General features: G+C 40.8%; 1 protein-coding gene across 26 annotated transcripts in view; it reads left to right on the top strand.

The window, feature by feature from the left end:
- Positions 1-26645, top strand: part of RBFOX1 (RNA binding fox-1 homolog 1) — a 1171935-nt gene that overhangs the window by 591544 nt on the left and 553746 nt on the right. For 18 of the 26 annotated variants that reach the window (XM_058035432.1, XM_058035424.1, XM_058035431.1 and 15 more), the window contains one exon: positions 16697-16734. The exons of the other annotated variants lie outside the window; for them this stretch is intronic. Coding sequence is in view for 12 of the 18 variants with exons in the window: in XM_058035408.1 (XP_057891391.1) it covers positions 16697-16734 (38 nt within the window). In the remaining 6 variants the exon portion in view is untranslated. The remainder of the gene's footprint in view (positions 1-16696; positions 16735-26645) is intronic. 26 annotated transcript variants of the gene reach the window in all.

Here is a 26645-nt window from a genome sequence, read left to right as displayed (position 1 = left end):
AATCTTTTGCTTGCTGGGATCCAGGGATGTTATCAGAGTCACCTGGCAGCATCCCTGGTGTTAAAAACCAGAGCAGGCTCCCAGTGCTAAAGTGATTTCAACCTTTATTATAAAAAAAGAAGGGCCCAAAGCAAGGGAGCCTGGGCTGAGCAGGAGCGTTCCTGTCGAGGATGGAGCAGCGCTGGCACTGGGGCTGCTCAGCAGCCATGGCCCCATGGAGCAGCACAGATTCAGTGGGTCAGAAGCTCCTTTTTATCCTGTTTTTTGTCCCTTTGGATTGGTTTCTGTTTGGATCCTTCATTTGCATGAAGGTTAAGGCGCTTGATTGGCCCATTACAGTTCTGTCCAGGCTGGCTCGTGGTTCGCTTTACTGAGGTGTGTTATGGTACCTTGAGTGCTCTATTTCTTATAACGACCCTTTTAACTCCATTTACAATATATTAACCAAACTTACGGTGTAGGGCGATAGAATATCAGAAAATCAAGATAGCAAAGAAAGTAATCTTAGCCCTAAGAAGTTGCAGCTGGGCCAATTATCAAAGATCAGGAATGGGCCTGACTTTACCAGGCCACAGCTGTAAGCAATGAGAAGCAGAGTGCTATAAAAGAGTGGGGTGGCTGGGTGAGAAGGGAACTGGAGTCAGTGGCTGCTTTGGGAAGAGGAAAGAGTCAGTGCTGTGAGGAGCTGTCCATGAGAAACACCAAGAAGGTATGGAACTGTTGTGATAAGGAGACAACAGTATGGAACCCCTGCAATAGGATGGCAACATAACAGTACATGGTTAATGATCTCTCAACTATTTCACAACAGTTTCTAACCTATTTTTAACACCTGGCACGGCTGGCAGGAGATGTTGACCCCAAATCTAAACCCACACACGGCATCCCATGGTGCAGTTAACCAGGCTGCACTGGGATCCACTAAAGATGCCAAAGTGAATATATTCATCAGTTCCACACTGCAGCTTTTGCTTAAGTCTGGCTCCTTCTCAAGGCCCTTTAGCATGTGTAATGGGGTTGTTTTTGCTAGGAAAGCTCTCTCCTATCCCGTGTAATGGGCTGCATTCCTCATTCTAATTGTGCAGCCCGCGCACTCCCGGCGGCAGTGGAGAATTGTTCTCTGCACAAGGCATTCCTGCCTCGGAGAGCCCCCCTGCCTTTCCTTGCCAGGAATCATTACCAGGAGTACTTTGGGGGATTTATAATGCCTGGAGCACCTCCCAACACAAACTTTATGGCTCTTAATAGCTGTTACCTTTCCTTACAAAGTTCGTCTCTCCCCAGACACGCTTCTGCCCTGGGGCAATTAGTTAACAAAGTAGTCATTAGCTATTGATAATGATCAATTTGTCAGGGATTATTGCACAATAACGCCGTGTTCTCTATTATTAAATAGGCCCATGTTAATTGTAGGTTCTCTTAAAAGCACTTCCTTGGATGATCAAGAGGGCTTTCCATAAGACAAACTGAGCTTTGCAAAAGTAGAGTAAATTATATGAAGAATTGAGATATTGAGATAAATATGTATTATAATGATACTTTTAGAAATGTTCATGATTTGACAGGTTTATAATTTTCAGACGTAGCTGCTAATATGGGAAAGAAGCTTTTCCAGAAAGCAGGGTCCTTAGTGGTCCTGTATGATACCCTTTTGTAGGATAAAGGAAAGAAGCAGCGGGCACACACAGACATAAAACTGTATATACCTCAAAACTGCCTGTATTTGGGACAAGGATACTTCAGTGTGCATGTTCATGAAAAATCTCTTTTTGGTTCTTTTTTTTTTGGCCTGTTTATGATGCATCACAGAATGGATGCAAATTCTCTTCAGAGAGATATGTATAGTTGTTGATGATTAAGAACTGAAATTGTTATATCCATATGATTTTTTGATTAATTATAAAACTCTGTTTCTCGTCTATTGCTTAGTTTCAAATATCCACTACAAATTTCTGTCTTCTGAAGATGTGATTCTTCAGTAACTCAGCATGTGCCACTCTCATCGCATCCTGTTAGAATATGGTCATGGAGATCACAACCTTAGAAAAATACTGAATTAATAAAAACCCAAGAAAATCACTGCACCTTGGTTAAGTGTGGAGGGCTGGGATTCAATGTGCCTATGTGAAATTCTTCTTGGGCTCTGTTCAGTTTTAGCATTAATATGTCAGAATCTGCAGAGTTTTAGGCTGTTTCCAGCAGTGTTTGCCATCAAGAAAAGAATGGGGTTGAGTGGATATTTTATTATAACTGTGAACATTTATTTCAATGTAACATTGCAGTTGAGCTGTGGCTGCTTGATGAACTTTAGCAAGAACTCTTGCAGCCATTTCAGAGTGGAATTCATTGTTTCAGCAGCAAACAGAAGGTGAGGAAAAGCTATCACATTAACATTTTAACAGGATAAAGCCCCAGGTGCCCCCCATTGAGGGATGGGATCCTGACATGTTTAAATGCCAGCGTGGGGAATCCAGTGAGGATGACAATTCTGAGCAGCAGGTGAGCTCTGCTGGGCAGGTGGCCCTGGGACAGCATCTTCAGAGGGCTGGGCTGGGACTCCCTCCATCCTTGTTGAGTTCTTTCAATCCTCCTGGAGAGGGGGAGAAGGAGGGGTGAATATGGCCTCAGCTCTGACATCTGCCCGCACCATGGTGATAAGGCAAACCCAAAATCCATCATCATCTCAAAGCTGGAACTTCAGGTCCACAGATCCTGCCATTTATTCCTGCATTTAATGCTGCTGCTTCTAAATTTCAGGTCAGAAAGTGAGAAAAAAAGGGGAGATTGTACTGAGTTGCTGTGGAGAAAACCTTAAGGTGCTGTGAGGGTTAGGTATAAAACATGGATTCTTTATAGCTCCCTGTCTTTGTCAGAATATTTTCCATTGTGTTTGTGTCTTGTCAATGCCTGAAGTATTGATTTCCTGCCAGTGTGAACTGGATTCCCAGCGAGCCTTTTTGTCCTTGTCTTCAGCACCCTTTGGTAAAGTCACTCAGGAGTGCTTGTTTAGTTTGGTTTTACAAACCATAAAATAGTGTTTTATGTGTGACTTCCTCATTGTAAATGTAGCAGCTTTCCTTTCTTTTTTCACTCTGATACTAAGGTTTTTAAGTGGTAATTTTAGGAAAAAAAGGCTATGTAAACACAAGGTGAACTCACATACCAGAGACTTGTAAAGATTGGTTTCCTCTGGTGCTTTGTTGCAGTGTTGCCTCATGAACTTATTTCAAGGCACAGATTGGAAAAAGTCATGTAGTGCTCACCTGCTGCACAATTAAAAGTGATTTCCCTTTATGCATGAGCAGTACCAGGTAATGTGTAGCGGTCAAGAAAAAGCAGTTAAAAAATAGAGCATAATAGTTTGATTACACACTTGTAACGAATTATTGTTTTAGTGCATTTGAAAAATGCAGATGGCAGTAATAATAATAATTAATATTATTATTATCCCTTTCTTGACTTGAAATGCCTGTGTCATGTTTGAGGATATGTATTAAGCAATACTTTTGCTGATTATATGATTGTGGGAACTTGCTCATGTTTGCAGTTCATTGTTAGTTGGCTTGGTGTAATTAAGAGGAGATTTCAGGTCATGATCTAGTAGAGGTTTTTGTGTTGATTCCGTTGCTGTATTTCAGCATAGATGTATTACGCAGCAGTCTAGTCTGTACTCTGAGCTGCCTTACCCTGTCAGTGTGACACCTCTGACACCTGGCTGTGCCTGAATCCACTGCTGCTACCCCTGGCATCACTTCCAGCCTGACTCTCAGTGAACTCTGAGCTTGGATCCATCATCAGTCAGCTCTGCTTTCCTGGGACTGTGGAATCTGTGTGCTCATTGCTGTGTTTTGGACTTTTGGTGGATGATGCCCGCTTTTTATTTTGGACTTTTGCTGATGTGATCCTCACTCGGCACTCAGGTGTGCCACCTGATTTGTCACAGAACATGTAGCTGGTGCCAGAGGTGGCCCTGCAGCATCTTGGCCTTTCCTTAGGAGCCTTCCTGCCCCTTTTGCAGAACAGCTGATGGTAATCACTATAAACATTAATTATGAGCTGATAGACAAGGATATAATCAAAGCAGAGATGAATTAGGACAGCGATCCAACATCCAGACCTTTAAACCAGCTGATAAATCTCTGCTTTTGATTAATATGAGGGAAATATAATAGGGAAACTTCGTTGCCAAGGGCTCTAATTGTCCAGTTCTGTGCTCAGTAAGTGTCAAAATGCAATAGCTGGACAAAGAAATGAGACAAACAAAAGTCTGCACTGAGTTAATGCTTCAGCAAAATGTTTGAGTAACATATGTCTCAACCTGGCTGGAGTCCTAAAGTAGGAGTAAAAGACTTTAATTAGATGATTGATGGGTGCTCCAGGAGAGAGCTGTGAATGCTCAGTGACTGCAAGGTCACGAGAGGGAACAGGGGACAGGGAACATTCCCTGTCTGAAAAGGGGACAGGGAACCTGGGGAGGAGGGACAGGGAAGGCCACCAGCCCCAGGGGCAGCACAAGCAGCCCTGGCTCACTGGGGTTGTTACCACCAGGAAGGTTTAAGAGCTTTGTGCTTGGCTGTCTCTCAAAAAATTATGCAAAATATCCAGCTGCTTCCTGCAGTGCTCAGGAGCTATAAAACTTTGGGATTTTTTGCTAGTAAACAACAGAAAATGATTTGCTCTGAAGCAGTAAAAACCTTACACTGGTGATTGGTGACTGGCGCTGACACTGAACTTCCCAAGGCACTTCGTGGTAATTAGAAGTATCTACAGTGTTAAGCATTTTTGTTGGATGATTCTTGGCAAAGTGGGTGCCAGTTTTTCTGTGAGAGGGGTCGTTTATGTATGTGGGACTGCACATTTCAGTTTAGACATCACTGCCACATCTTGTGAGGTACTGATATGAGATAAGGAGCATGCCACAATCCTGGTTTGGTTTTCCTTAAGTGCCTGTGAACTAGAATTTTGTCTGTGATTCTCTAAGAATTGCTTCCATTTTCATCATCATCATCATCATCATCTATTTTTTTACCTGTGGTGGGGTAGCTTTCTGTCTCTCACATTTCTATGTTCTTGCAATAAACTATTGCCAGATTATTTTGAATATTACTTTCTATTTCCAGTAAGGTATTGACAGCAGAGCTTTTCTTCATGTGCTATTTAAACTTTTAGATCCTAACCTTTCTGTGGCCATCAAGCCCTTTCCTAGACATTGCTGCAGTTCTCTTCTCTGCCAGCCTCTGCTTGGCACTCCTTGCCACCAAGCAGAAAATACTGTGCTTTTCAAAACATTTTCTGTCTGCATCCTGTGGCAGGACATTGAGTATTGACTGTTAAGGAAAAAGTGAAATGGTCTGAGGTGAATTTGCAGAATCTAGGTTAAATAACTATTATATAGTGCCCCAGTTTCAATTGTGTCCCAGATTTGGACATTATCCTATGTAGTCAATTCAGATAAATTAATAATGAATCTGTTTCACAGCTGATTATTAGTTTCTCCTGAGATGATACTTGATTAAATTTTTTTAATCTTAGTTTCATGTATGTCTGACTTTGTTTAAATTTTTCTCTTGTTTTTTTTAATGGTTCTTGGCAAGAAAAAGGTGAAAATGTCACTTTGCTTAAAGAAGATGTAATTCTGAATAAGTTTTGAGTAATGTGAAATATTTTTGCATTCATGGCAGTATAGTACCTTAGCAAGTAGAATTGGGAAGTTGGAAATGTTGCTTGCTGGGTCAAAAATTGCATTTCAAACACACATGGATGCAAAAGCAGTGTGTTTCCCACAATGGTGATCATTGCTGTTCTCCAGGGAAGGCTGAGGAGCCAGGCTCCCATTCAGCAGGGGTTGTGTGGCTCTGGCACTGCCAGGGCAGGGTGTGCCTGTTCCATCCATTTGCAGGAATCTCAGCAGCCTGCAGAAATAATAATGCTGTGCCAAAGAAAAGCTCCCCTGCCCTGGCAAACATGGCATCAATCCCAGTCATTGTCTGTGTGTCAAGTGTAATGCATTGGGTTAGGATAACCTGAACCAATACTTTTATTTTAATGAGACAGGTGGGTAGAAATTTCCCAGAAAGGTGTTTAGGGTCATAAATGTGCTTGGAATGCCTGTGGTGTTGAATATTTATAATGTACTGTATCACAGTTAGATAAAGCAGCAATAACATGAGTAACTGGGGCTGTGGTGAAGGGGAGAGGTGAAGAGAAGCAGAGGAGCTGTGTGAGGTTATGAAGTGTTTGTGTCCTGAACAAGAAGTGGAAATGTGAATCCTGAACACTGCTGAGGGCACAGGGGGCTGTAGAAGAATTTAATGCTGTGGTTCCCCAAACAAGTGGAAGGACAGCACTGGTCAAGTGAAATAAATCTTTCTGCTGTCCATAGCAAGAGCTCAGGGAGCACAGAGCCTCCAGTTTGTGGTGAGGTGACTGAAATCCATCCCACAGCTTAGGATTTCCTGCTGTTATTTGATTGGATTGTCTTCTCCTTGGATAATAGTGTGGGGAGGACTGAGATTGACTGAATGTGGCAGGAAGTTGTCCTAATTTTTGTAGCTCATACCTCTAATTCTGAGATGAAATAAGTGATTGTGTTGTTTGTAAGGAATACTTTTGGAATTCTGTCTGGCACAGCAGAGTTTTCATAGGTGACAGTAGCAATAGCTGTTGGTCTAATGGGTAGTCATTATGAGGAGGAATTAAGTTGTTTGCAGTAAAATTATCCAAGGGGAAATTGCAGTACCAAAGCTGTTGCTTGGAGTTATTTGCCTTTCCACTGATTGGGTTTCATTACATTTTTTCATGATGCTGAACTTGAAATTTCTTTACTGATTTGTTTGCTCTAATAGCCAGCTCTGCTGCTGATGTTGTGTTATGTTCTTCTGGGGACATGACCCTTGACTCTTTTGAAAGTTTCTTTATCTCATTTTTTCCACAAACTTTAAAAAATTTCTTTTAAGCCATTTTATATGCTTTTATAAAAATATATTTTGACATATTTATATATTTTGAAATATATAAATATTTTATTAATATTTATATATTTTTATCAAAATACTACATGGTACTGCAGCGATTTTGTTTGAGTTATATTTTCATCCCTCTGCTCTCCCTGCACAGCTTACATGGTACTTTCCAGTTACATCAATTCTAATATTCTCTCTGCTTCCTTTCCCTCCTTGAATCTGTCCTCCCCTTATTTGTTTAATCTCTTATTTATGTTTCATCCTATTGTATATTTCACTTTGCAACAAAATTATCATTTTTTCTGAAGGCTTTATGATGGTGTCTGCAATGCGTTCCCTGTAGAGATTGTTCAGTATCAGATTCTTCACTTTGCTTTTACCTTTTAGGCAGACAATAGCAATCAAAAATCCATCTGGGAAAGTTGGGAATAAACTCATGGTGGATCTGATTCCTAATGGATACCAGTGAGGTACATCTGTGCTTTATGCCATCCATCCTTCCTGGATGCTGAGAAGTAGAGAACACATGGATCTCTTGGTTTTTACAGCATTTCTCTGTGGAAGTGAATGTTCAGGCCATTTTGGAGACTTCACAGAAGACAAATGACAGTTCAAAACCCTTGAAACTTTTTTCCAGGGTTGTATCCAGTGTGTAGGGCACAGCCCAGCAGTTATTCCAGATGTTCTTAGGCCAGAAGTGCTTGCTGGTGCCTTTGGGATGCAGCAGGGCTGTAAAAGGGGTTGTGTTCATTGTGGCACTCTCAAACTAGGTTGTATGATAATATTCCCTTCAGAAACACAAGCTGCTGAAGAGAACTGTTCTCCCTCAGAGAAAACAAGGTGTGGTGTGTCCTGAGCTGCAGAGAAGTCACTGTCCTTGAGGGGCTCTCACTGCTCCTGACCTTGTGCTTTGTTTGAAAGTGATACTCAGAGCACCAGGCTGGCAAATGAATTGGTGTGGTGAAATTATAGAAGAGAGGATGTGAAAAGAAACTTAGCATGGGCGCTGGCTTGGTGATTAGTTTACCTCATCAAGGTGCTTATATTTGGTGGGAGAAGAGCCAGTTGCTTTGAGCTCTGTAGTGATTCACTGGTGTTTTGGACCAGTGTGTGGAACAACTGAAAATTGAGCCGCGTTAGGTCATACCTAAAAATATGTTGGGTCATGGATTTGCACTCCTCTCTACACAGCATCTTTTTAAAAAAAAAGATTGCAACGACCACTTAGGATGAGTAGCTACCAAAAGGGGAGCTACTTCTGCTGCAGTAAATGTAAAATTCTTCACCAGGGAGAACAGCAAAGCCCAGGGAATCCTGGCTGGGCGGGGAGCAGAGGAAGGCCAGGGGCTCCCCTGGGCATCACCAGAACCTCCCAGAACAACATGGGGAGCAACTTGCTTCAGGCTGAAGGTTGGCCCTACTGTGAGCAGGGTGTGGAGCCCTCAGGATGTTCCCTCCCACCTCAGTCACAAACATTAATTCCCCAGGGCAGCTGCATAATCGAGGGTGCTGTGGCATTCTGCACAGACAACAAATGCTGTCCTTCCTTCCAGATCATCCACTCCTGAAGGGCTGAAGGGCTGTTCTTTTTCTGCTTTTTTTTTTTTTTTTTTTTTGTAACTTGTTTAACAGGTTTTCTATTCCTTCTCAGCCATTCCAATGTATTTAAGGAGATTCAAATCCCTTCAGTCAATTTTAATTCCATATTGTATTAGGAATAAGTACTATAAGATTCAATTGTCTTCAATGACAATATTTGTTTTGTTAGACCTTCAAGTAATTTTTGGGGTTTTTTTCTTTCTCCCTTTTTTTTTTTTTTTTTTTTGGCTTTAGGAAACATGTTTCATTGTACTATTTAGAGAATGACCTTCAGTACTGATAACATTTTGTTGTAGTGCACTTTTTTTTTGTGTGCACTGTTTAAATAATGAATTGTAAATCAACACAGTTAAATGAGATATGACTGCACAGATTTCTGTGTAAATTGGGAAACTTCACCACCTGCTCTGCAAGGACAACCTTTACCAATTGTGGATGTTTTTCTGTTTCAGAAAACCTTTCCAGAGGAATTCCAAATCTCTCACGTCCCAGATCATTAAGCGATGTGACAAAATAGTCCTTGTACTGAAGAGTGGCTGAGTAGCACAAGAATGGTGGGTTTTTTGTGCTAACTTTTTCTAAGCCACTACTTTGAAAATGTTTGGAGGAACAAAACACAGGAGAAATTCTAGGCAGAACAATTTGTAATTCAAAATACCTAGAAAATAGTTTTAAAAAAAGTATTGTTCTACTTTTTTGTGTCCATAGCATTTTAGTTTTATATGGAATTCATACAGTAATAAATTAAATAACTTCATATATTTATTAAGTTTGAAAAGCAGTTTAATTTTTTTTCTTAAGAAGTATGAGAACATTTTTTTAATTTAGATTCGGCTAAAATTATCTGTCATATGCAGATGATTATGCAATATCTGCCAGCATCCTACCCTAAGACAGTTTTACCAGATGGTCAAGCGTGTTTCATGTGGCACTTGTTTAAATGCAACTATATCTAATTTTTCCTGTAATTATTAACATCATCTTGCATCTAAGGACTTGATCTGCTAGACTATTTCTGCCACATTTTGTAGTTAAAAGATGGTGTTTCAACCTTTGTAGTTGGCAGGACAAGTATTTTGCTTTAATATCTAAGAGATCTATATTATCATGTCGAAATTTATACTAGGAATAACAAATATTTTATCCAGTGCTGATTATGTTGTTTATAAAGAAAAAAAGGCTTGTTATTTAATTTATGTGTCTCCAAACAAGATGAGACCATGGCACTGAGATTTACTCAACTTATTCTGAGTATTGAAGCAGCAATTTGAGCTACATGTGGCAAAAACAAAGTCTCTTAAAGATGCATTTGCTTGAATAAAGCCCTAAATTAGGGATGCAGGCAGGCTTGCATTCACATCAGTGATGGAAGATGATAATCAAACAAGATCTTCACTGGGGGATGGACAATTCCACAGTTTTATAACATGATTATTATTCCACATGTACAGTCGGTACTGTGCTGTTCTCCCTGGTCCTTTGCTCTTTAAATTTTTGCTTGCTGCAGTTTCCCTGGGATCATCCTATAGAATATTCTGGAGTTTGAGCTGATTCTTCTGCTGTACTTTTTTACAGACATCCTGGTTCAAGGTTAAACTATGATCTCTGCAGTGAAATCTAGTTTAGCATGTAGATAAAAACCCAGTCCCACGGGTAGTTAAAACTCAGTGCCATGGATAGTTAAGTCAGCCTTTGGGTGACCAACACACATCCCAAAATTTGCGATTTTAAAGTTTATTTCTGAGCTTCAGGCTGTGATTTTGCCATAGGTACCATAGTTGGCAGTTTCTCATTTTTTATTGGGCATAAAAAGTAATAATATGGGGCTGTTATTAGCTACAGAATAAAGCTCTGTTAGCACTCACTTTTTATGTTAAATCCAAGTGCTGCATTGATTTTGCAGTAGGAAGACATGCAAGTCAGAAATGCAGTAAACAATGAGCCATCAACAAAGCATTGGCTCAGGGTGTGAAAGAGAATTGCAGAGTTCCACTCAGAAACAACAGAAGGAAGGACATAAAAGAAGACAGTAGAAAGAGAAAGCAAGAATAAATGTAAGTAAAATAATATTGAAAACACATTCAGTCACTGAGAGGGTTTTTACTGCATTCACTGTTTGCTATGGGGATCATCCTGTGTATTTCAGTACCAGAGAGGATGGCTTGGCCTGTATTTTTAGGATGCTTCCAAGACAAGCAGTAAATACACCCCTGAGTGTGCCTGTAGCTCAGTTAATGGCCATAATCGACAGCAGTTCCAGCCTGACACCCTGCTGTGCACAAAAGGAGCTGACCCTTTAACCATCAACACTCGAGCACAAAGCTCATGTAGCAGCAAGGGGAGGAAAGTTTAAATTGTCAGCGAGATGAGGTGCAGCCCAACCTGTCTGTGTAGCACTGGGTCAGGCAGGATGAAATTCACATCCCTTGCAGGGAACTGTGCCTCAGAATCTACTGTTTACTAGCACTGAATTTATAGTAAAACATAAAATTCAAGTGACAGAAAAATAACTGAATAAATAAATAAAATAATATTTTTCAGCATGGTTCTTGTGGACAACAGCACTTGTGAAAGATGTTTTAGCTGTGTAATTTACTCCTGGATAATTGTGATTGACACCTATGGGTGAAAAAATGCTTTAGGAACAGCTCTGACTCTTGGCTAAGCACAATATCTGGATGCCCAGGTTTAAACATAGATGTTTGTGATTCCATTTAATACTTTAAGAAGAAAACGTAAAGCTGTCATGAGGTATTAATTATAGAATCTATTATGTCTTAATTTATATGAGAGTGAGACTGTCCAGTTGTCCAGGGGCCAGAATCCCAAGACCCAGGTGAGGAGAGAGAGTTTTCATGGGTTTCACCTGGTGAACTACTCTCAGTTTGCTTTTGTAGGATTCCATCTTGTCTTGAGACACACATTTTGTGCAGTAAAACCCTTGTTATCAAATGCATTTTTGAGGCTGAAGGATAAGTAGGATAAGTTTTTCTTTTACCCAGGCAAGTTGTTCTTGGCATCTGGCTTATGTTTTTTTTTTTTTGAAATACATTGCAGTGCAAAATTGTACAGCCTGTTGCATGCTTACTAAAACCCCTTTATTTTACAGGTTTCCCCAAATTCTCTGTAGGTTTGCCGTTGTTTTTCACGACCATAACATTCTACACTTATAATATGTAAACAAAAACACTAGGGTGGGGTATCAGGAAATTCTGGAAGGACTGTAACGTATCAGGATTGATCCAGCAGTAATTTGCATCCACCAGGGGGTGAGTTAGGATGTTGTGTGGGCAGGAATAATCTGAGGGATGGGTGCACTCTGCATCTCTGCTGGCAAGAGGTGGGATTTCTGTTCCCCAGTGGCTCACTGTTGCTTTCATTTTCTTAATAAAGCTCCATATTAAATTAAATTAAATCCTCTTAGGTTGCAGGTATTTCAAAAGACGGGCTGTACTGTGCTACGGATGCTGGTCATAAATCAAAATACTGATTTATGGAAGTGGTAATAATGATGGAATATTCCATCCTCTCTTTGTTGGTTTTTCTAATTATTTTAGGACTTTAGAACTGATTTGTGGTTGGAGCTTTTAACCATCCCATCTGCAGCACTAGGAGCTGGTGTGGTGGTGAGCAGGCAGCATGCAGGGGTAAAGATAAGCTGTGCACAAACAAGCACCAAGAATGCTTTTCTTTCAATAGATCCCCTTGCTGGTGGTCGTGGCTGTCTGTAACAAAGGACATGCAGGGGCTGGTGATTACACCAGGGATGTTCCTGCACTGCTGAGCAGCACGGGGTCAGCACTGAGTGTTGGAACCAGGTTGTTCCTGGCCTAGAGAAAGGATTGGAGCTCTTCCAGCAGCTAAAAAGTATAGAGACAAAAGTTCTGCTGAACTATGGAAGAGGCTGAAGGGAAGTAACCGGAATGTTTGAGTGGATTGCCAGGCACCTCTTTGCCTGCATTGTAGAGATGGTCATTAATGTCAGATAACCATTACTGAGATCATGTATTCAAGGGAAAATAATGAGCTGGTTTTCAATAATTCAAATATTTCTCTTTTCCAGCCATTGCTTTTCTTCCACCTTTTGTGTACACGGGCTTTTCCTCTTTAACCCATCTGATCTTTTACTTGGAAGAACTGAATAAATGTAGGTGTTCATCCTTTCTTCTAACAGACAATTGTGTGAAACCTGAAGCTCTGCAGATTTCAAGGAATAGGTGTCATTTGTTGTGGACACACTCCTCTGTAAATCTGTAGCCTCTCTTGCTTTTTGTAGCATATTACTCATTTTTATTTTTCCTTCCTTCCCCCCACTCAGCCCTCTGAGTTTTTTTTCCCTCTCTTTTCTTCCCTTTTCTTTTTGACTTTTTTTCCTTCTCCCCTCTCCCTTTTTGCTTTCCAGCTTCAGTCATTTCAGAACATGTTGTTATGGATCCCTTTTATTCTCATGTCAGCGTTTCAACCCTCTTCAAAGATCCCATCAGCCAAAACCAGATTCTGTACTCACACATAAACCCCCACCCAAATTCTCTGATGTTGTCATGAAGGGCTCAGACACATTTTTCCTTCTGGGAAGAAGGAGAGAAGTGGGAAGGGGAGGAGGGGGTTGCTGCTAGAGAGTCTCTTAATTTCATCCATCTTAAAACTGATATTTTGTCTACATTGCCACTGCAACCCCACTTCTGGGCTCTCTCAGCCAGTTCTTGTTTTCTTTCACCACTTTGCTATCTACCTGCACAGAGTTTCCTGCTCTGTCAGGAAATAAGTAGTTTACTCCCTAAATTCCACTGCAGGGGAATTTATTTTTTTCTCCCCCCCTTTTTTTTTTTTTTGCTTCTATTGCACCTTTCATGCCATTGCTTCATCCTTAAGTGGTGCTTTATGTCAGATGAGGGACAGATATTTCTCTGAAAAATGGAGCACCCCCTCAGCCATGAAACAGTCCTGGGCTCATTACTCTGTGGAAGGAAAGCTCAACAAAAGCTGGGGTGAGCAAGAGCTGCTCAATGACAGAAACAAAACATAACTTCCAGTGTATTTGTCTTGGAGTAAAAGTAATGTATGCCCTCTATTGAGCAGGTAACCTATCGATTACAGCACAGCCAGAGCACTCTCAAATCCCTACCAGCCTTTCCCTCTAATGGATATTAATGTCTCCAGCTTTTCTCATGTTGCTTTGGAGAAATATTAAGGGTTACAGCCAATGTAAAAAGAGCTGCTCAACAGTTCTGGTATCTTCTGACTTTAAGAGCCACTTAATCAACTTTGTAGTTGTCTAAGGATACTGATTAATTTGCATTCGTGTTATGTAATTTAAAGATAAAATGATTCATGTTTCATCTATTAAAAAAAAAATATTCTGCAGAGGCTTCCTTCTACTGTCTGAAGAGAGATTACATAAAGAAATGTGCTACTGAGTGCATTTATCAACTAGAAAAAGGCTCCCCTTTTATCTGAGTAGCTTTTCTAAGTGTCTCTGTTTCCTTTTCCCACTGTGTTTTATATAAATTCGTGAACATCAGGAATATGATTTCTGACATATCACTGGGGACAGATCTGGAGGGATGAACACTGTTGCCCTTGCACATCAGTGGAAGGCTGGGGATGTCGAGCCTTTACCAAGGCAGCTGTTCCCAAAATGTTCAATCATTGTTAAATAAGCTAACAAATAGGAATTGTTGAAAACAGAGCAGGTATCTAATCTCTGCATTGTTCAGTTTGATTTCTCTTGTGAATCTACTGTAGGGTAGTTTTTCAGTTATTAAGGAGTGATAAATATTGATTAATGTACAAATTTCCTACAAACATACACATGTAAGTACATATATATTAAGAGGTCATATCATAAATAGGTATAAAAGAAGCCTGCTGCAGAACATTTCAGCTTCTTATATCACCAAAGTTAAGTGAAAAAGGTTAAATGTTCTCTGCATCTGATTATCTGTTGTTAAAAATGAAAAAAGATTTAATTACTCAGGGTTTTATATTAATGTTTAATAGACAATCTTTCACCTGAATACCATTTTACACCCAGGACAGAGCTGTCTCAGTTTGCATTGCTTCTGCTGGTAGACTTAGTTGATCGAGAAAGTTTTTTGGATAAAACCCTCTGGTTTCCTCCCAATTTATTTTGGTAGTTTGGGAGTTTTTTTTAATTATTTTTTGGCCCCCAGAGTTCCAGCCCCCTCCCTGTCTTTTTACTTCTTTTTTTACTTCTTCTCTGCCTACTTGTGCTCCCCCAGAAAACTTTTCTGTGCCAGGTCTTGGCACAGCCCATGTCTCTGCGGAGGTTCAGGGAGAGTTTTCTTTTCCAGCTTCTGAACAATGATCAAAGCTGTCACATCACTCAGTTCTATTTCATCCATGTGAAATTTCTTCCTAACTCTCACAATTCTTTTATCTTTGTTTCAACTACCAGCAGCTCCAAAAGTCAGATTCACTCTATGAATATGCATAAAATTTGTGTTTGGCTGCTCCCTTCTATAGCAGGACTGTTCTCCATCCTCGTTTCAAGCCCTGCAGAAGTTTGGAAGTCAGGGGAAGTTTGAAGTTATTTTATGCAGAGGCTGAGGGGTCCTGCAGTACAGGGCTGTTTGTGGCTGGCTGAAGAGTTTTCTTTACCTTTTTCCATTCTGAAACTGCTCCTCAGTGATTTCCTCCCCTCAGTGCCTCCACAGCAGCGCAGAGTCAGGGCATTCTTCAAGTTGTGTGTCTCTGTGCTTTCTCTTTATCTCTGCTTTGGCTGTAAAGTTATGATTTTTAATCTTGTTTAGCTATCTGGGTCTTTCAAAACCATTTTAATGTCATTCTCACCACCACACAGAATAAGTCCAGTTTTAGTATTTCTCAATTAGATTATTTTTGGCTGGTTTTTGAATTCTAGTAAAACGGAGGTTTAATTGGGTTGATACAGTGCCAAAATTTATGTTATTTTTCAGCAACTTGTTTTTATTTATAAAAGAAGATTTGTAACTTCAAGCAATGTGATTCCATAATATTGAAAGCTAATCAGCTCTGTGGTGTGTTGAGTGTGCATGGAAAGAAGAAAGAATTTCATTATTTGATGTTTAGTCTGCAAGTGTAAAGCCAGAGGCCAAACAGTTGGAAGAAAAATTTTCTAAAACCAGGTTATTTTATTAACTCACAGCTAGTGTGCAGGGGTTTGATTAGAGTTAAACCTCAGAATCATGGAATCACAGGATGGTGTTGGGTGGAAGGGACATTTAGGGTCTTGTTCAATCCTCTGCCATGGCAGGGACACCTCCCACTGTCCCAGGCTGCTCCCAGCCCTGCCCAGCCTGGCCTTGGGCACTGCCAGGGATCCAGGGGCAGCCACAGCTGCTCTGGGCACCCTGTGCCAGGGGCTCAGCACCTTCACAGGGAACAATTCCTCATTCCCATTATCCCATCCATCCCTGCCCTCTGGCACTGGGAGCCATTCCCTGTGTCCTGTCACACCATGCCCTTGTCAGAGCCTCTCCAGCTCTCTTACAGGCACTGGAAAGCTGCTTTAAGTTCTCCCCACAGTTCTGTCATAATTTGGAAGTTGTGGTTCTGCCAGAGCCATGCCTGTGTGTGTGACACCACACGTGACAGAAAAAGCCGTGTGGGTGTGACGGTGTTCACAGGGGTTCTTGGATGAGGGAAGAGATGAGGATCTGACTCCATGTTTCAGAAGGCTGATTTATTATTTTATGGTATATATTACATTAAAAATATACTAAAAGAATATAAGAAAGGATTTCATCAGAAGGCTGGCTAAGAATAGAAAAAGAAAGAATGATAACAAAGGGTTGTGTCTTGGCTCTCTGTCTGAGCCAGCTGACTTTGATTGGCCATTAATTAAAAACATCCAACATGAGACCAATCACAGATGCACCTGTTGCATTTCAGCAGCAGATAATCATTGTTTACATTTTGTTCCTGAGGCCTCTTGGCTTCTCAGGAGGAAAAATCCTAATGAAAGGATTTTCCATAAAAGATGTCTGCAACAACATAAGGGTTGGAATGTCTGGAACAGAAGGGGAAGGGCTGTGAGGGCTTGCTTAGGCTGGCTCAGTAACACACTGTGTGCTGAACCTATGGATGAAAATTCCAATTCTTTCCCATTAATGCCCTGTCCATTGTCATTACAGGACGCCCTGAGCTTTCTCACATAGTGCGTTGGGGTTTGGTGAGTGACACTGCTTTTCTCAGAATATTGCTCCCACCCTTGCCTGCTGAATGCAATCCACAAGCTGTGGGTGTCAGTCTGGAGGGAAAAAAAATTAAAAAAAAGTGTCTGAGCAGCAACATTTGTCTTCTTGATGTTTAAAAAAAAAGGCACTTGGGGTAGTGGCTCTCGGTTCAGTTCTCACTTTTATCCTGCACTTAAACTTCTGATTAAGGTCATGCAGGACACCTTGTCATCTTTGCACCACTTAGCTTGACTTTTATCTGATGCTGGAGAACTCGCTAAGTTGTCTTTGAAGAATAATGTTCTGGGGAAAATGGATCTAAATGGATGTATTGGGTAAAATAAATTCACCTGCAGGCCTGTGCAAAAGCACTGTAAATCTTGCCATGACCCTGTTCACTAAGGAGGTTTGTTGATAGCATTATATTAAATCAGGAGCAGCAGAGGAAGCTATAGAGATATTCAGCAGTAACTGAAGAGGGAGAATTGCACGGCTTGTGGGATTACAGAATATGGAATTTTGTACTTCCAGGTCATTACTTTGAATTCAAATACACTCCTGGTAGTAATAAAAATCTGTTACCAGATGACAGCTCTCCAGTTTCATGTATGAAACGAGCTGAGGTTTTCTCTGCACCTGGTAATGGGCAGATGCCTGCTGCAGAAAGAGTCTCACAACTGACACCATCAGCTACTCCTGTTGACATCTCAGGGGGTGGGCAGCAGATAAATATCTCATTGCACACTCACCTCTTTGACCTTAGATTAGATTCTCCTCTGGTGTTCAGCAGGGAGCTGTGTGCAGGGAAAAGTTTGAGGGATAACGTATCTCCCTCCTTTATACAGCATTGTTGAACAATGAACAGGAGGTAAAAATTGAGGGCAATTTCCAAATTATTGCTCATAAATTAAAGACTAGGTGTTATTCCTTATTTCGTGAGGCAGCAAACAGGGTTTCAACAAGGGAGGCATCTGAAAGGAGGTGTAATTAATAAGTATTTTGGCCTAGGCTAGCATTACTCTTTCTCCCTTATTCTCTGGGGCTTACCATTGTTGACACCACTGAATAAGAAAGCTAATTTATTCTGGATGTGTAGGTGTTACAGAATATAGCTGCTTTTGAAGGGAAGATGTGGTGTACTTAACATGTCTGATTTAAAGACAGTCGTCCTTTGGTGCCTGCAGAAGAGAATTCAGTGACAAGTCCCTGTGACTGCTGTGTGACTCACAAAGTGGGAAGTCCTACAGGAGCTCCCAAAAGTGGCTTTTCTCTCCTGAAAACAAATCATGTCTCTCATGCCTTCTCCAGGGTTTGTTTTGCTCTCAGTGTGAGCAGTTTGATCTGAAGCTCTTGTTACCACAGGAATAAATGCAGAAAGCAGCCCCCTGATGATTGCTGAGGCAGAGGCCACTGAGAAAATCCTCATCTGTCCCTGGATAACTGTGATTGCTGATAACCCAGCTGCCATGGGAAAGGAAAATGTGGATTTACACAAGATCCCGTGCACCTGGGGATGTGTCACACACCTATTTTCTGAAAAATCCTTTTGCCAGGACCCTTTCTCCTGAGAATCTGAGAAGCTTCAGCTTCTCCATGTTTTGCTGGTTTGGAATGTGATTTGGAGGACTGTTTACCCAGCATGTGAAATTGTTTTTACTTGATGACCAATGACAGCCACCTGTCTCGAGGCTGTGAGCAGTCACAGGATTTTATTATTCATTCCATTGCTCTCCTTGCTAGCCTTCTGATGAAATACTTTCTTCTATTCTTTGGTACAGTTTTAATATATAATTTTATTTTAATATATTAAATACATATTAAAATAAAATTATATATAATATTGTATCATTTTATAAATGATATATTTATAAATGTATCTATAATATATTATTTTTTATATATATATATATATATAATAAAATAGTAAATCAGCTTTCTGTAACACGGAGTCAAGGTTCTCATCTCTCCCCTCATCCTGGGACGCCTGCAAACACCACCCAGGGATGTGCAAGCAGAGGAGGAGGAGCAGGAGCAGCTTCTGGTGGTGACAGGAGGGCTGCAGGTGCAAACATCCCTGTGCCAACCCATGGGGCAGCATTTGCACCTGCAGCCCTTGTGCCAGCTCGTGGCTGCCTTGGAGGTGCTCTGCAGCCCCTTGCCCGTGGCTCACCATCAAGCAGAGAGAGGGCAGATGTCCCTTCAAGGCCAACAAACTGCTCTTGGTGGTTGGAAATAATTCAGATACTGTTTATGAAGTGACAGATTGCACTGGGTGCACACGCTGCCTTTTGCTGGAGGCATTGCTAGCGCAGGGGATTTGAGGATGTAAAGAAGGGAAACCCCTAGAAAGCCCCTGCATTTCTCTAGGAGCTTGAAAGAGAAACAACATTATTTTCCTTTGCTCATGATCTTGATGTTCACCTTAAATTGGAAGTGTATTATACTTTTTTCTGGATCAGATCTTAAATAGGCTTGAGAGAAGTAACTTTACTTCTGCCACTCTTACTGTATAACCTGTTATATACAGCATTTTTAATAAATGTAGTAATTTGTAAACAATTATGAAAATTAACATATCTCATTGCACAGTCACCTCTTTAACCTTAGATTAGATTCTTTTCTGGTATAATGTTAATTGCCCCGAAGGCACTAAGGTTAGGCAAGATTTCCAGTGCTATGTGGTTTTGTGTTTTCTGCTTGGAATTGTGGTATTATTATGAGAAGCTTTAAATAGCAATGCTGATAGATTTTTTAGCATTGGAGCCAATAAAATCAGATTTGGCATGGAGCAGCAATCCTAATGCTGATGAGCATGGCAAACATGCCCAGCTCCCACCTGGGGACAGTTGACACAGATGGCAGAATGGATTTTACCATGTGCTATATGTCTTATTAATTGCTGTGCCCATTACTGTGAACTCCAGAGCCTTCTCCTCTGTTCCACTGCTGTGGACAGTTTGTCTGGTGTATGTTCACTGCAAACTATCACGTTTCTCTCTTTATTTTGTGGATATGATTTTCTCTTCTCTCTCTCTTTCTCTCTCTCTCTCTTTCCTCTCACTCTCCTTCCATCCCCCTGGACTTATTCATGTGATTTGTTTTGGGAAAGAAGATCAAATCCCACCCATTTCAGAGCTGGTTTAGCATTCTAAGCAGAGAATATTTGGAGTGACACTCTAAAAACAGGTGAAGTGCATGTGAGATTGCTTAGCAATGTTTGTACCCGTGGAATATGGGCAATTGTACCTTTGAGTCCATTCTTTCAGGTTTGTAAAGATTTGGATGACCAGAGATGCTGTGTGATGTGATTCCTTGGGGTGAGCTGCTGCAAAACCATTAAAATCATTGTGTGGAAAAGCAGCTGGACAGAACTCCCTGAAATCCCCAAACTGTGAACTCTGGAGGGACTCTGCCCCTGTTGCTGCCTGCTGTGAGCCAGACAAAGAAAGCCTTAAAACCAAGTGCAGCACTGCATAAAGAATTCTGGGTAAAGTGAGGCTATTAAACCAAGATATGAAACAAAAAGCACAAATTTGATACATTTTTGACAATTTTAAAAATCTGATAGCAACAAATAATGTGTTAATTGCTATATTTTCTGGTCTGACAGCACTATAAGCAGCCAGTGGGTAGCAGTAGGTACCCTCTGGAGAACAGGGTGAGTTAATGTTTTCTCCCTCCTGGGCTTGTCCTAACTAGCTGGTGCCCTGCTCTGGGGAAGTTCATGGAGTTGTTATTGCCCCTCAGCAGCATTGTCCCTTACATCTCAAACTGAACCAGTGTCAGGTTTGCTGTGGTGGCAAAAGTGACTTGTAATCAAACCCTCTCTCTGGTGAGACTTAGCTGAGCAGTGGTTATGCTTGGAGGCTTGGAATTTAAGTGGGCTGACTCTGGGGGCTTCCGAGGAGTCAGAGAAGACCTGGAAGTGTGACAATTAAATTAGGACATGAAATCTTTTACAAAACCATAAAACCTTTGTGAGCCATGTGCAGGGTACAAACCCCTTGGCTGTGCTGGCCCCCAGCAGCAGCTCACAGGGAGGATGTTCAGCACATTTCACCTTCCACCTCACACATTTCACCCGTGCCACTGCTGCTCTGGCTTTCACTGCTGCATTCAGCATTGGCAAAAGTCATGTTTTTAACAATTACAGGCATATCTGTTAAATCTATGGTGCAGCTGGAACTGCAGCATGGAAAATAACCTTATTACAAGGCAATTACTGTGAAATGTTGTTCTTCCCTTGCAAGCACAACATAAACACACTAATTGCTAAAAGTTTTTGTCATTTGTACTAAGTAGCTGTTCTTCAATTATTTAAGAGTTTCAACATAAAAACAGCAAAAAAATAACCCCAAACGTTACCAAAATAGCCTTACCTCACATCTTTGTTACTAACACTTTGCATTTCACTTTTCATTCCAGCTTTCACAACATTAGACTGTGGTACAATTATGAATTTTAAGAAATACATAATGATTTTTGACATATTTTTCTCCCCCCATTCTTTTCTGTTAGAGGATGGCACAGATTTAACTATCAAAACATTTGAATTACAAGATTTGGATGAGCTAATCAATAGCCCATTCTTTTTTGCTTGCTTTTTATATTCATTTTTTATATTCATTCTGTGATCACTCCAAGATCACAGAGTCCAATGCCCACCTTTTGTTTCACAGACATCACATTATTTTGCTGTGTGTTGGTTTGTTCCTATTCATGTGCAAGGTTCTTTTGTGTTGTTTTGTTTTTTAAAGAACCTTGAGCCTGAAGTAGTTGTAAACCAGAGTTAGAACTATTCCTTTCCTCATTTAAGAAATGGCTAGAAGGTGTGTGGTGGTAAGCTAAATCTTGAGTTGGTTTATTCCATTTTATAAAGGCTTTTATTGCAATACAATACACATTTTGTTCTTTAATCCCAGGAGAATTGTATGTGTTGTACCAGGTTATAAGGTTTAAATTCTGTTTCCCAGCACTTAAAGTAATGTGATGAATATTAAGGCAATAAATTACAGGCAACCAGAATATTCATAATTTGGTGGGGTGGGGGGTGGAATTAATTCAGAAAACCAGTTGAGTTTTACAAAACCATGAGTTTTGCTAGATACTCCAGGAGTGTCTGCTATGGAAACTGGTCTAGCTGTGGTTTAATCAGGGTTTGAATCAGGTCCCACTGAGATTAGAAGCAAAAAGAAAAAAAAAATCAATATTTGTTTTGTTACTGCTTATTATTTTAATTTTGAGTAATTTCAGAAAAATATTAATTTCTTAACAAATGTTATTCCAGAGGTGCAGAAAGACTAAATTGTTTCTTCAGCCACGGAGAGCAGATTTGAATTCCTGGCCTTAACAGGTGGTTCAGAAGAATCTTGTGTCTTAAGTATGTTTCTCAATATATTTTGATTATAAATCTGCCATTGCTCTCTATAGAGAGGGATCTGCTGCACATCCTGACATGAGCTGGGGCTGGTTCCAGTGAAAGTGAAGAACAGTAGAATTATATTTCTAATTGAGGATATTACCATAGCAGAAGTCTAACCAAAATATGTGACATATTTATAAGATGTCTTCAATCCACCTGTGCTTGTTTAAGGATAATTTGATGAAACAAGGTAAACCCTTCCATTCCTCATTTTCATCTCTCTTCTTTTGACAATTTATTGATCCACAAAGCTTTTAAAGATGCATGTTTGCATTTATTTCAGTTTTAAAATCAAGAGAGTAGCATTAGAGAAGTTCAGGTTGTGAGTGTCAGGGTTAAAAACATGAATTGTTTTCCTTTTAACACCTTCACACGTGGACTTTCTATGCACATTCTGGCAAGAGAAATTCAAACCCAACATGTAAAAGACAAAACCCAATTTACCTCCAGCTCTGGGCTGTTTGTTTCATATATGACGTGGCTTTAAGGCTGTACCAGAAAGCGTGGGAAAGGCATCAGTTCTGGAAGTTTCCAAAGTAATCCCATCCTGATGAGGAGTTGCTTTTACCTGAAATGGAGCCGTTATTTCCGTCATTCCTTTTTTCTATAGTGCTGTCTGAGGGCTTTACAATTTCTCATTTGCCTCTCAAAAGACTTATTTTGCTTGGCCCTCAGTGCTGCACTTGAATATTTTCTGAATGATAGAATTCTGTCAAAGCCCTTCATTGTTTTAATTTGAGATCTGGTGGATTTGCTGGGCCAGGGAGCTTCTCTCACCTGGCAGTGGGTGGGTGTGAGAGGGTCCAAGAAATCAGTAATAACTGCACAGTGGGATTGGATTGAAGGACATTTAATACTGCTCACAAATGGGCCATCAGTTCTTGGAAAATCAGCACCAGCGGGACAAATAGAAATCAGAGTACCTGAATAGGGCTTCTCTTACAGTCCAATACAAAATTACAAGGGTTAAATTCACCATTGTGGCAGTGGAAGGACGTGGCTGATGACAGAGTGCATAGAGGAAAGCCAAAGCCATGGAACAACCATCTCCATCAGAGCAAATTTACTGTTTGCTCATGGAGAGAGATCGTTTGTTTGATTAATAATAACTCAGGGACACAGCTGAGGTGCTGCATACACAGAATACCTCACTCACAGTGAAGTAATAAGAAAAAGGCATTTTAGAAGAGAGCTGTTTTGGAAACAGGCAAGTGACAATGATTGCCTGCTTACAAAAACTGAATAAATACTTGAGAACCTCTGAGCCACGAGTGAATATGATTTACATGCTCCATGTTTCCCAGTAAGCCTCTGATTGCTGGTGCTTTCACTGCTTGTCAAAATGTAAATGTTGTTCTTTTAAATGATGGCACTTTGAAATCCTAAATCAGTTGTGAGTTAGGGTGTTGCTTTGGGTTTGGTTTATTATTTTGTTTGTTTTTTCTAAGGTATCATTTATATGATGGCAGAAAGAGCACAGTGCAAGTAGCAAACTAACAGATTTGACTTAAATTGAAGTTGAACATAGAGAAATCAGACACAGATTAGGAAACGTCTTTAGGTTAATCAAGAAGAGAACTTAATTTTGTAGTTGTGTATGTGATGTTGGCTCGCAGTTTCAGCGTGTTCCTAAATGTAGGGGACAGCCATGAGAATTGCATTTCAGCTCAGCATGCCCGTTGTCCACATGGGATCACAGTGCATTTGTGCATCTCCTTCAGCACTTTCCAAACCAATCCACAGGAATATTACACAGAGTGAAAGAGATTAATTCAGGTGGGCTTTGCCTTTCTTTCAAGGCAAGGGGAGGTGTTGGGTGTTGCTTATATTTTGAGATTAGCTGATAACATGCCTAGAAGAGAACAAACAGCATTCCCATGGCTAGCAGGGGCCACGCTGAGTATTTAATACTCTGTATGATCTCTAATCCATTCTCCAATAGTTTTTTGACCATTCAGACTTGTAGAGTAATTCCTAAAGGATCCTTGGGTATTTCATGGCAGAGAGCTGTGCCAGTGCTGACAGAAAGGTTTTTCTTTCTCTTTGTGATGCTTTGCATGCTGCATTTTCTATAGGGGAACATACTCTTATATCTCCAAAGCATTTTTATAAGGACATTTATGAGGTTCTAGAATAATTCCTATGATACAGCAGTGCTGGTTGAGGAAAAGCTCCTCCTGGGAAGATGCTTTGTTGAAATTGGGGTCCTGTGTTCTCATTATTAACTCAAGCCTTCACAACATTTAAAAGTATTTATAGTGGGCAGAGCAGAAAAAAAGAAGTAAAAAAGGGTAATAAATAGAGAAATCTTCATAATTTGTTCATTCTGAGGCTGGAATGTTATTAAATCACTGAGCTAATTTAACTGCAGTTGGGATAAAGAACCTCAAGAGTTCCCTGAACTTTCCCTCAGTGCTTGGAACCAATAGGTTTGAGATTAATGGCCCAAACCTGTTTCAAGTACAAAGGGTCAGACTGTTTCTTCCTTTGGTGATTGACTAAAACAAACAAACAAAAAATGCCTCATAACTGAAGGTTTTCAGTTTCAAATCTGAGTTTTTGAAGCAACAGTGGAATCTGTGGCCCTTGGTAGCTTAAAGGAGTGTTCTCTACTTTGCTTTTTAAAAAGCATAATCTGGTTTTGAAAATCAGTTGAGAAATACACTGGCTGAGTTTAAGTATTCTCCTAAATTCACTTCTGGACTTAGCAATTAGAATTTAATGTGACACGAATGTATTTGCATGCATGCTTTCACACACAGAATGAAAACATCTCCATAAATTAAGAGTCCTGGTAAATCCCATGGTAACTTGACAGAATGGAGGGGGAAAAGACATTTAAAAAAAATTCTCTTAAAAGCTCAGATTTTCAAATTGCTTTTTTATGTAGGATACATGTTGATTTTTACAGAAGCTGATTTTTTTGCTGTTGAGTGTTTAAGAAATGATGGAAAAAAAATTATTTACAGTGTTGTTCTCATAAACCCAGTCTTTTATGAGCTTGATATCATCCTGTGATAAATACTGAGCACAAATAATCCTGCAGCTGCAGTTCCTTGTTACCCCTCCTAATTGTGCCTGGTTTGTGATATGTAAGATTAGATTTATAGTGGTCTGTATTCACAAGGCTTCCACACCAGCTTCCCCACCCCTCTCCTGAGGTGTCTTTTGTCTGTGTAGGTGTGCTTGGTTTGTGAAAAGCATTGGAGAAAAATCACGTGTATTGAGGTGGTGTTCTTGTGAAAGCTGAGAAGGGGCTCATCCTGGATGGTGGCTGTACTGGGTAGGTCAGGCAAGAGAACAACCTTTTCTGATGGTTTGACAGGGCTATCTTGGGTTTCTGTTTGTGTTTTGGGCACGTGTTGGCTGTGTTAGAGGCAGTCAGGGCTGCTGTTGTTGCCATCACGGTTCATGGGTGCAGCTCGTTTTGTGGAGATAATCAAAACTCCACAACTTTTGTGCAAGGTGTAAAGCTGGTATGTTTATTACAGCACTGGACATGTGGGAATCGTTCCCCTAAAATGACATGATCTGGGAACTTCAGGTCCCTTTTTATCCCCCCTCTCAGATACATATACATACAATTTCACAATCAGTTCATACATATTCATTTTTACGAATTTTGCGTGACGTTTGCCGCTAGTTCTTCATCATCTGAAAGAATTCCTAGGTCAGGTTGACCTGCTCTCACAGCAGTCTGTCTGTATCACACTCTGTCTCCCCATCCTTATCTCTGTCCTTCACTGAAGCAGTTTCTCTGAGCCGAAGTTTTGCAGTCAGGCTAAATAGGTCTGTTTTCTAACCACAAACTCAACTCAAAAATGTACATTTCACCTAAATCAAAATAGATTTCTAGAAAATTGCTTGGGCGATGCTTGGGCTTTGTCAGCTGCTCTGGGTGTCCCTGCCAGGCTGGGGACGCCTCGTGGGATGGAAGGGATGGAATGGTGCCCAGATGTGAGGGAACAGCAGCCCTGGCAGAGCAGGAGGGGCTGCACTGCTGGGGAATTGGGGAACTGCTCTGAAATTCCCTGCAGGACTCCAGCCTGGGGCTGTGCCCTCCTGACACCCCTGGGAAGGGCTCAGGCTCACCCACTGCCATTGTGGAGCTACACTGAGCTCCCTGAAGCTCCTCCAACCCCTCAATCTGCATGGGGACATGAGCTGGGGTTCTTTGCCACACTTTCACCACTGTTCATCCCAGCAAGAGCGTGTCATGTCAGGAATCGGAGGAGGAAAGTCACTGTGTAATTCATGAGGTGTAAGTTTTAATTATTGCAGTGACCTTTCCAGTTGTCCTTGTCTTTCTGCTTATCCATTGAACTGTGCATTAGGCTCCCTGACTGGAAAGCAAATGATTCTCAGCCTTGTGGGAGAGCAGGGATCCTGGAGAAGGTTCCAGCGCTGCTGCCCTGGCCAGTGCTGAGCATGTTCCTCAGTCAGGACAGAACTTGGAGTGGGACGAACATTACAACACCTCAAACC

The sequence above is a fragment of the Melospiza georgiana genome, chromosome 16, assembly GCF_028018845.1.
Source record: "Melospiza georgiana isolate bMelGeo1 chromosome 16, bMelGeo1.pri, whole genome shotgun sequence".
Classification (NCBI taxonomy): Eukaryota; Metazoa; Chordata; class Aves; order Passeriformes; family Passerellidae; genus Melospiza; species Melospiza georgiana.
Note: the sequence above shows the minus strand (reverse complement) of the source record. Positions and strands in the feature narration are given on the sequence as shown.